This window comes from Poecilia reticulata, chromosome 20 (genome assembly GCF_904066995.2).
Source record: "Poecilia reticulata chromosome 20, P_reticulata-male-v2, whole genome shotgun sequence".
Classification (NCBI taxonomy): domain Eukaryota; kingdom Metazoa; phylum Chordata; class Actinopteri; order Cyprinodontiformes; family Poeciliidae; genus Poecilia; species Poecilia reticulata.
The window spans coordinates 11,182,194-11,193,474 of NC_088849.1; the positions used below are offsets into that span (position 1 = coordinate 11,182,194).

The 11,281-nt window shown below is 37.4% G+C and overlaps 1 protein-coding gene across 2 annotated transcripts; it reads right to left on the reverse strand.

The window, feature by feature from the left end:
- Positions 1 to 165: 165 nt before the first annotated feature.
- nup58 (nucleoporin 58) lies at positions 166 to 10,959 on the reverse strand. Of its 2 annotated transcripts, XM_008396116.3 has the most exons (14): positions 10,552 to 10,959; positions 9,944 to 10,107; positions 9,805 to 9,837; positions 9,426 to 9,692; positions 9,142 to 9,307; positions 8,922 to 8,987; positions 8,646 to 8,820; positions 8,346 to 8,425; positions 8,029 to 8,147; positions 7,832 to 7,914; positions 7,453 to 7,654; positions 2,789 to 2,872; positions 1,981 to 2,079; positions 166 to 1,601 (listed from the first exon to the last, which is right to left on the reverse strand). In XM_008396116.3, exons 1-14 carry the CDS (start codon positions 10,629 to 10,631, stop codon positions 1,438 to 1,440), a joined length of 1,782 nt encoding a protein of 593 aa, XP_008394338.2. In that variant the 5' UTR covers positions 10,632 to 10,959; the 3' UTR covers positions 166 to 1,437. The 2 variants fall into 2 exon arrangements, with proteins under 2 accessions (XP_008394338.2, XP_008394339.2); XM_008396117.3 differs by lacking the exon at positions 2,789 to 2,872 and having other exon boundaries at positions 10,552 to 10,958.
- Between the last annotated feature and the right edge of the window lie 322 nt (positions 10,960 to 11,281).

The following is an 11,281-nucleotide window of genomic DNA, read 5'->3' on the forward strand; positions in this document are numbered from 1 at the left end:
AAAAATTAAAATTGGAAAATGCATTGGGGTGTATTGGAAAATGTATTATCATTTCCTCCACAATATATCCCTTGTAATCAAAAGGAAAGCCATCTGCAAATTATCTTAGAAAACATTCTGCAGAAACTCATCTGTGGCAGCCGAAAATTCAACAGTGACACTATAAACAGGCAAAAGATTTTATTATTAAACAGCATCTCAAAAATACAGATCTCCACAGACCGAATAGAAAACAACAATACAACTACAATTATTTGGTAGTAACCAAAGAGACACGGACAAAAAGAGACGTAGTTCTTAACCCAACGCTCAACAGAAGCATGATAGCTGAGTGACAGGCAGATTTACACATTCATACGATCACCATCAGATCACATACACCGGATAGTGCAAACTTTATCTAGCACATGTATAAAATGAGCAAGCTGAATATGCTTGAGAAACTGTCAGAATAAACTTAACATTTTATAGGCCCATGGAGGACAAGGAGCACAGTATTTTTCCCCATAGACTTAACAACACATTGGTGAAGAGGCAAAGAGAAATTCTGTCTATGAGAAATGATCAAACAATTTGAATGGATCTCAGTAAAAACAGATTTTGTGGACATGACATCGGAAAACCCACAAGAAGTTTGTGTTATTTTTTTATTTTTCTGAATGTCGTAGCTTTCTTCACTTGATACAAAAATAAAATGGCATCTTCCTAAAGACACATTGGACAGTCTGGGACCTAAACTCTAGGATCAAATGTTCACTGACACTGGTAGACTCCAACTATACTGTTTCCTTTTCCCTTTATCTCTTTAAAAAAAAAAACAAAAAAAAAACAACTCCTCTTTGGACGCAACTTGAGGGAAGTCAATTGCACAGCAGCTATGTTCTGAAAGACTTTTTGAGGCAATGGAGAGAAAACTAGTTCATCAGAAAGCACAAGACATGTTTATCTTATACAATAATTAGACAAAACAAGAAATCTCAAAATAACTGAGCAATTTGTTGTTAAACCAACTGTTTTTGCCTTAGCCTTTCCCAAAGCATTGTTACACCACAGACAAGAGTGAGAAACAAACTGTTAGAGGAAATTCTAATGGGCATAATCAGGCTTCATAGCTTCATCTCGCCATCTGACACTGTGCTGATGGGATTTGTTGCCTCTTTGCTCACATCAGCTATGGCATAATAACAGAATAATGATAAACAAAACAGGACAAATTATGCCAGATTGTCCACAGGATTCGTTCTTTCCAGGTTGAAATAACATAACTCAAAATAGTCTGTAACATGATAGAATCTTCTCCCTCAAAACGATGTTCCTTGTTTTTTAAGGTAACAATTCATCTTAGCACTGTTTCTACGCTTTAAAGGAGGCCAAGCTGTTCTTTGCTACAAGCCACTAGTTGGTCAGATGCTGTATTATTCTTTTCGTAATCTGTTTCTATCTTTTCCCCCTTTTATTCCCAGCGGGGGGCTTCTTCAGCTGGAGAGCTGGGGTTGTGCCAAAGGCGCCTGGCTGGTTGGAAACGCCAAACGTCAGCCCAGCAGACTGGTTGATGCCGGGGTTGCTGAAGTTGAAGCCGGAGCTGCTGGTGCTGCCAAACCCTAAGGATGCAAGAGGGTCGGACAAAACGATGACGTAGGAGGTTTCACATAAATATTTTAGGACACTTAAAAGGTAAGACATGGAAAGACTGATTTTTGATGATTGCTTTTTACATACGGACTTCAACGTCTGAATTTAAAACAGACAATATTAGAGATTAAGGTCTGCCCGGGGTGTGCGGACATGCATTCGAACACATCCTGTCGAGAAAAACGTTGTGAAGCTTAAAAACACTTTATCCTCTATCCGTTACTTAGATTACTAAAGAGCAGAAAATGAAATAAAAAATAAAAAAAACAGACTGGTTGTACTTTTATTAGATGCTGCCTTTATTAAAGCTTGTTTACTGAGGCATGTGTGATGCAGATTTCCATATACCTGCACTCAGACTGCCCCCTGCAGGCTTATTGGTGGAGGAGAAGCCAAAAGAAGACCCCCCAGTTCCAACGCCACCAAACCCTGGCCCGCCTCCAAAACCTGTGGGAGAGAACAACAAGGATGTCAGACCAAGGTAGGTGTGCAGCCTGCACTGAGAGCAAACAATGAGCAGCGTCTCAGGAGTGCACACAGACAGGCATAAGCAAGCGTAAGCAAAAAAAAAAAAAAACTCAGCTGGATCATTAAGCATTATGTAGATCTCAGCGTTTAACTACAGATTACAAAGCAATGTTCTGCAATGCACTGCAAACTGAAGACAAAGGGGAAATGATATGGTCAAGTTTCACAAAATACACTCCTAACAAGGCAAAACATCAACACTGTGCGCTCAAACCACCTGCTCCCAAACTCTTAAAGGGATTTGTCTTTAATTTGCAAAAAAAAAAAAAACGTTTAGTGAGATTCCTTTCGCAGAATGACAAATCAGCGACACATTTAAACCAAACCCCTCCGTTTTTGTTTTTTTAGACCGATACACAAAAACAACGCAGTGGTTTTTCCTGTGGTGTGAACGCACATTACAGCTGAGAAGGAAGAATAAAGAGCAGAAGGTTGGGGGAATAAGATTCTGAGCCTGCACAAGTCAGGCCTGCCTCCCTCTCTCTCAAGCACACACATGAAATTTTATAGTAAAAAAAAACCCCAAAACAGACAAAAAACATTTGGCATTTGGGAAATTGTAGACTATGCAAGATAATGGGGATAATAGAGGGGAGTATATCCAACTTATAACAGGCAGAGGTAATACCTCCAAGTGTAGAAGAGCCCAAACTAGTGCCTACTGCTGAGGCAAAGGGGTTTCCAAACCCTGCCCCCAAAGGTGCCTGGGTACCTAAGGTACAAAAAGACAGGATTTGTTTTACTTTTATAAATGTGCCTTTAGAGTGCAAGTTAAAAACCAAAACAGCAAAATTTGCACAGCCATTATACTGAAGAAATTATTTTTCTTCTAAAACTCCATTAAAAAAATGACTAACTTTTAAAATACAGCAGAAAAGCAGCAATCTGGATTTTTTTTTTCATTTAGGCCTAACTTGTTTCAACTGACTTTCACAGATTAGATTTTTTTTATCTGTTAGCAGGTTTGAAACTAAGAGAATGAATTACATCTCTTACTCTTATCCGACTTTTTTTTTTTTTTCCATTAAACTCGAGGTGCACATGGTGTTGGTCGACGTGCTCATCAGGGGAAAAATTATAATCCTTAGTTTTGCTGCATTCAATAAGCTGGGGAAAGAAACTGATCAAAGATGATGAAGGGGACAATATATCAATTTCATTGTTTGGCCTGTTGATTGCAGAACTAATTTATACACCAATGCTTGAACTAATTCATGTATAGTGTAATATAACAGATTTAGCTTTTCTTCCCCCTTTAAAACAAAAGCTACAGTAGACATTTTTTTACAGTTCATAAGTAGAAGTATGATGAATAAGAAAATTCAAGATCTTCTACTACTCTACTCTAGATATGATTATAAACATCAATTCCACTTTTTAAAAAATGCTACAGTTTATAAATGAAGAAAAAAAAACAGATTGCTAGTTCTTTCACTCAGAAACTTGTCCTTTTTCCCTTTTTATGCAGTTGTTTCTTTCTGTACTGCCCGGTTAGCCTCCACTGCTAAAACAACTTCAGTCAAAAAGAAACAAGAACAAACGTTTCTCTGTTTAAAAACTGATTTATTGTCAATTTAAATGCAATTCCACTTACATAAACACAAACATTTAGGAACAGAATTGGCTATTATTTGCTAACTGCTACTGCATTTGACAAGTTTCCAAATCTTGAAGATTTCTGAGAGTGAATGAACTAGCATGTCCCTCCTAACAAAATGCACCACACAATTATTGTATATAGTTTATAAAGGCACACCATATTATATATTAATGTATTGTTATGAACAGGCATTGGATATATAGGTTTAAACATACCATTACAAGAACTAGAGATTACGATTAAACAAAATCTGAAATTGGCATTTGTGATTTAGCTTCAGTGTAAACTGGTCAAAAAGAAAACTGTGGAAATTAATGTACAACGTTCTGTAAATTCCCAGAGATATTAACAAGTATAATTTTGATGTTTGAAGCTCTAATAAGTAAAAAAAAAGAAACCTACATGTGATTGTTTCAGGCCAAAAATGTTGGCAATAAAGTATAGAAACACAAAGAATAAAATAGAGTAAATTTAAACATAATAAAAAAAATGAGGCTCAGTTTTATGCACTGTTGTGCCAAACCTGAAGAAAAAGGAAAACTGAGAGGAGTTTGTCATTAATTAAGCAGGTCAAGAACAGAAAAAAATTCTGATAATCAAAAAAATAAAGAACTTCACATTTTCCCCCTGTATCATCAAAAAAGAAAAAAGGGGGAGTAGATGGGATAACACCTGCCTTACCAATAACATTCAAAACGATAACAGCATTCAAATAGAGAGAACTGTCAGACACTCAATATAAGAAATAAGGCCAGTAAATATCCAGTTAAAAACTTCAAAGTCCAAACACCTTATGAAAGGTCGGTTCGTGTTCTGTATTTTCAGTGTTCTTGCGCCAACTATAACTATGGAAGACGGCGTGTTAAAATGTTAATGGAAGAATACACAAAAATGAATAGAAGAGAATATTTTAGCAGTCTGACTTCACAAATTATTAGGTTTAATAAATAAGGAATGAAATATTCAAAGTTGTGTGATTTTTTTTTCTTGATGCAAAGTGACCATTGAGAAACAGAGTGGCTCACTCACCGCTATGACTTGCAGCAACATTAATACTATTGTGTTCATTGGCTTAAAAAAAGTAGTTGTTTTTTTTTACTATTATGCTCACCAGGTCAAAAACATAACCTTACATGGCGCAATGAAACATGGCAATCCATAAATATGAATAAACAATGAGACCTCCCTGACCTCTCCGTTTCATTTTGGCACCAATCGTAGATCACTGGTAGCTATGGACCAGCGTGAGCAGCAAATACTTTCTTCTAACAATTAAAGAAGCCTAAATACGATCTCACCTGACTCGGAACCAGCTGAGACCAACAAAGTGTTCAGTCTAGAAAAGTGAGAATTGTTCATAGGAGGTAATCCAAAGGGAGTACTACTACGTTTAAAAAAAATTTTAATAAAAAATACAGCTGACAGCTTTCAGTGAAGTGAAAGTAATTTTAAAATGGACCAGCCCTGTTAAGCCGACAGTAGCCCTTAGGTGAAACAGCTTTCATCAAGTAACAGTGGTATGGCCTCCATGTGAAGCAACCCTACCAAATGGATTAAACTGAGAAAAAGAGCATCTTTGTGACTGATGAGCAGGATTTCCAGTTTAGGCAATTAATTGGTTCATATTCTAGTCCTGAGTCTTTTTGGCATGTTCCCCCTTCGAAAGATTCAAGTCTAAACAATACCAGGTCAACACAATCATTGGGACACTGTCAAGTATTTAGGTAAAACAATATTTTAGAGGTAAGTGCCAGCCAGTAGCACATTTAGTGTTGCGCCTGCTGTGAAACTAAACATCTCTTAATGTTATCCGTAGCTCGCACTAAATTAAGCACATGAAAAACAGATTAAATAAATAGTTTAATAATAAATACGATGTGTGATTAGGATTAGATTAACATTTTTTGTTCAGAGAAAAAAAAAAATTAACGCATTGAGAAAAGATGACAATATTGCTAAAGTCCATCACTGAAAAAAGGTCATCCCTCACAAATATGCAACAACTTTAAGTGAAAAAACAATCTGGAGCGCATTTAAAACTGCCCAACATTGGGCAGCAAGAACATACAAGGTTGCAATTATCCAGTTAATCTGTATCAATTTAGCTTTACATCAAAAGAGCAAAAAATGACTGGAAGCAGGCAACAAGGTGGCTTTTTACTCCTACCACACATGTGAATCTCACACACAGCTTCTATCGTTGCAGGAGATGTTTGAAATGTTTTGTTGCGTAAATAGTGAAAAAGCAATGGATTCCTCCTTGGCACGTATGATCAAATGTGGTTGGATTGTTAATACAATTTATACTAACATTTAAAGCGAGGCTTATTGTGATTCATAAACAGTCCAAGAGCAGCTGAAGATCTTTTTTGGAAAAGAGAACAGCTGAAGTTTACAGATGTTTGCGTTTCTGCCATTTGTGACGTTAGTTCAACTTTTTAAACTCAACCAAGTATTAGCTTTACAAATCTACAGACTGTTAAATTATCATACATCAGAAACCCCGATATGCCTGTTTATGCTCATCAGATGTCACTTTTAACATCTCAGATGTGACTGCACATATAATAGATGATTGTTATTCGACTTGTAAAATATTTGTTTTTGTAAAAGAGATGAAATAAATACTTGAGGATATCACTGAAAACAGACAAAGCTGATTTGTTGGGATACCGCAAAGGATTATTAAATCAGCATTATTAATTAGTCTGCTCATGTACCAAAACAACTGCTATATTTGTCTGAAATATTTGATAAAAAAATAAACATGTAATTAGGAACCTTTAAAGAACATTTGGGAATTATCTGTTTCCATTAAAACTGAGCTAAGGATTCACACTAGCCATTAGGAGCCAGGTTTCTCTGAACCGGGCATTTTAATGTATATTTTTAAGATTTTCCTTTTCAAAACAGCAGCAGAGCCACGTTGTCAACTCTGCTTAAAATTTCTACTTTGAGTGCCAGAAAGCTTGATCAACCAGAGACCCCTCATAAGAAAAAGCTGGGCTTTTGAAATTTAACATTTTAATATATAAACAAAACATCAACAGCTCGCCTAATTAAACGTAGATCTACAGCGCTGCGCCGTATTTCAATAGCTCGGTCGACAAGTTCATTTGTCATCTAAATATAAATCACAGCAAATTTCTGATCCCAACTCCACCTCATAACATTCACATGTCAGGCTCCTTTGGATTGTTTGAATAAAAGAGGATCCCTAGTGATTTACAAACTGGAATATTTTGTTGTAGGCCTAAAAAAAGAAAAGAAATAAATACTACAGGGTCTGGTGTTCGTTGTGCACATGTATTACACTTCCTTACTTTACTTTTTGTAAGGTGCATAAAATAAGTATCTATAACCCATAAAGCGTTTTTAAATTAGCAATAAGGCAGCACAAAGGTTTCCTGTCAGAACTGTGCAGCAGATTTTTTTTTTTCCTTTTCATTCTCCCTTTTCTTTGATAGTCACTCATATTTTAGAACCAGCTACATATGTTTTAGTCCAGTTATTTTCAAATAATTCTGCCTGTCATATTTTGAATGTTTTGCTCCCAAAATGTAGTAAATATAAAAACACACAATCATCCCGTCTACAACGCTCTAAGACTTAACAGTCTCCTTTGCCTCATTGAACATCTTAAAACAAGGTGAAGGTGAGGAGAACTTTCTAAAACTTGAAGGCAGTCAGACCTGGAGTTGGCTGCTGTTGCTGGGTCAACGTGGCTGCCATAGCAACAGCTGCGGCATTGGGTACACTGGAGAACGGGGCAGGTCCGGTTGTGACTTGTGGCGTGCTCTGCCATTTCCTGTTGGAGGCTCGTTTGGACTCAAAGATGTCAGTAGAGTCTTCCAGGAAGGCTCTCCGGTAAGAAAGGTACTGATGTTTCAAGATCTATTGTGGAGAATAGTAGTAGAAAAAAATTACTTGCAGATGACAAATCCAAATGATCACATTTTCTTAAAATACACAAACATTTTGGAAAATAATACATTATACACAAAAATATATTTTTACTGCTGGATCTTTTTGGAAGAAATTCACACGTTACAAAAGAAGAAAAAAACTGACCTTAACATTTTCATGGACAGACTGAAGCTGAGCAGCTTGTGCAACAAACGTTTGGTATAACTTCTGCATGGCCAGAGTCAGATCTGTAAATGGAAAACAGACAAAAAAAGAACATTATAATCACATTTTATGTCAATCAATAGGCACAAAAAGCAAAACCATTTAAAATAACAATGCTGTCCAGATTCCACTCTTGCCTTGAGGGGTGATGTGAGAGCCATTGCTCTGAGTGGTCAGGTGGTTCTCCAGTTCCTCTATCTGCTGCCGGAACTGTTGCAACTGCACCTCAAATTGGTCCACCAGGCTACGAAAATAACTGAACAGGACAAAAAAAAACTGAGGTGAGAACCACCACAACAGAGGAACGAGGTTCTGCTTGTCATTTCGTAGTCAAATGTTCTAGCTGTATGACACCTTCACACAATTTTACAATCTACAATTCAAAAACATTGGTGATAGAGATTAATTTGCTTACAGTCGTGCATTCTTGCACTGGATTTACTCAATAACTCACTCTGATGGAGCCGTGTTTTCATGCTGAAGTCCAGGGGGCGTCTTTTGTGTGCGCAGTGCTATGTCAGCATTTTTAAGCTCCTAACAAACAAAATAAGAACAGTCAACAGAATGCAGACCAGTTGCATCATCACTCTGCCCTCATCGTCCACAGAGGAATATGCAACATTAATTACTGACACCCTAGAAAATTACAATTGGCATTAGAGCACAGATGAACCTTCGTTTCCATCAGATTCATCCTACAGTGATTTTTTTTAGAAACAGCTAGTGCATTTTCATTATTTTTTTTTCCCTTTACCTGTGCTGTCTCCAACTTCAATTTGTCAATAGCCAGAGCTTGGCGCTGCAGACCGCTGGCGCAGACAGAGAGAAGTTGTTTGAGGCTCTTGATGTCATCTTGGACTTTAGAAATAGTCTTTGATGACATCCTGCTTATGTCTTCCTGAACCTGCTTCTGCTCTTTCACAAATTTTCTGTTAAAGTAGATAGAGAGCTGACACTTAGAAATCTCTTGCAAATGACAAATCAACATTTAAACATTTTGTTGATGTTTCTACATATATCAAGTACTTACTGAAAATTTTCAACATCTTGGCAAATGAACGGTGGCAAGTTCTCATCTTTTAAAGCCTTGCTGTCCCTAAGAGAAGAATTTACATTTTCTTAATAAATGCTAATAAGGTAAACATCACCATGACAAATGGCTGTTGAGTGCCTTTTTCATATTTAAAAATAATTTACGATCAAGTAAAAAAAAAAAAATAATTTAATACAATTAGTTAAGTAGGACATACTGAGCATTGGTTCCTGATGAGGTGTCACTCTTATTCTCAGAGGAAGTGCTGAAGTCAACTCCACCCAGACCAATACTTGGAGCAGGAGCAGCTGATGCTGCTGTAGAGGTAGCCAATATTGACCCCAAGGTAAGCCCGGTTCCTCCACCAAGAGTCTGACCCAAACCTGGAAAACCAAATTTAGAGCAGCTTTGAACATTATGAAACACATTTAAATGTATTCTCAGTCATTATGTTGTCCAAACCAACAAAAACGTTTGCAGGCTGAAGTACTCCCGGCCCACCTGAGGTTCCAGTGCTGGAGAAGAGACCACCGCCTAGCGATGGCACCATTGAGGCTGCAGTGGAGGCTGTTGTACCACCAAGACCAAGCGTGAACCCCGTGGCTGGAGGCTGCTGTGGAGCCGTCGATGTCAGGATGGAGCCAAAACTTAAACCCGCCCCAGTAGTGGAGGAGGTGGTGGTGGTGAGCGAAAAAGGAGTTGCAGACGCAGTGGGCTTGTTGAAGGCCAAACTAAAGCCGGTGGCTGCAGATGTAGTGGCAGGGGCGCCTAAAAGACCATTTACAAGAAGAGATAAAAAAATAAAATAAAATCTAACTTAAAAAGGCTCTAAGCTTAATGATAAATCAAACCTTTGTCATTTTTTTTTTAATATACATACCTAATGTAAGACCTGTGGCGACAGCAGAGGATGCTAAAACAATAAAATTCCAAAGACGGTTATTACGTGATGGATAACTTTCAAAACAATTATGTCAACAACTTCTTGTAATTTTCTGCAATATAAAAGTAATGCTTACTTGAGGCAGGTGTGTTGAAAGAGAAACCTCCCGCAGGTTTCTGAGCAAAAAGAACACCTCCAAGACCAAGAGATGGGGTGCTACTCGTGGTCGAAGCAGGGGTGGCAGCTGCTGTTCCCAGAGGAGTCCCAAACGAAAGGCCACCGGTATTGGCCGCAGGTGTACTTAAAAAAAAAAATCATAAATTTAGTCAACCATTTCCCTTGAATAATAATAATAAAAAATGTGATTAAAACGAAGTCTGCTATCTGCACAAAATTAAGCATTCTTAGAGTAAACTTTGAAAATAGTTGTAACAAATTAGTTGGGTAAAGATAAAAAATAGGAACAATCTATAATGACGAGCTTTCGTTTTGTCCCCTCGTTATTATATAGATGCATCAATTTATTTTTGCACACAAGTAGTAGCACAACCAAGAAACCTAAAACTAACACAAAAAAGAGGAGGAAACATATTATACCACGCTTTTAGCTAATCTCGTGCTAAAGAGAGTTCTGGAGTACAACATACTTTGGACTTACAATAAAAAGTAACGCACGCTTTCTACAAAGTAAAAATTAAACAATGCTAACGTTAGCCACGTCGGCTATTTAAATATATGTATTACCTTGTGACACCACCAAATGTGAATCCTCCACCCGTGTTGGTGGAGCCCAGATTCCCACCGCCAAAGTTAAAACCAGACATTTTGCTATAAAGGGCAAACAATTTGCATTAATAAGCCGTAGGATAGAGAGCTCAAGCGTTAACTGTTAGCAAGCGTCAGTTAGCTCGCATGCCCGCGCGAGAGCAAAATAAGCGGTCTTATCTTTGCTCAAAACATTAGAAAATGAGAATGTCTTATCTTCCCAATGATGCCGGAGCTATTTCACTGCTGAATACTGATATTTTACTCCATACGGTATTGTTCTTACACTCAAAAAAGCTATAAATATCGTACTTTCCGCATGGTATTACTTTTCTATTGCCCGCCTGGTATTTCCCGAATGCAAGTGCATTTTGGGTATTCTTTTTTTTAAACTACATTGCCCATCGTTCCCACTTTACTTCCGGTTAAAGATTGTACATGCGCAGAATGCCACCGTTGGTGCAGTCATGACAAATCTTATTCCGACATAGTTTTCCAAATAAAAACTACAACTTTTCTACCTTAGAAAAGTTGTAGTTTTTATTTGGCTTGTTGTAACGTTAAAACGAATTAGGAAGAAAGCACATTTAAGCAAGTCACTAATAGATACGTTTGGTGGAATTAAACGAAATTATATACATAGTTTGCGGCCATTGTCTCAAGACAGCTGTTTAATGTTGCCCACTGAGTAGTGGAAATTTTAGTAATT

Excerpts from the sequence above, each read along its gene's own strand:
- nup58 (XM_008396116.3), bottom strand. The coding sequence starts at position 10,631 with ATGTCTGGTTTTAACTTTGGCGGTGGGAATCTGGGCTCCACCAACACG. Across the intron at positions 9,693-9,804 it reads CGCCACAGGTCTTACATTAG|GCGCCCCTGCCACTACATCT; the intron begins GTATGTATATTA and ends ATGGTCTTTTAG. Across the intron at positions 2,873-7,452 it reads GCAACAGCAGCCAACTCCAG|GTACCCAGGCACCTTTGGGG; the intron begins GTCTGACTGCCT and ends TTTGTACCTTAG.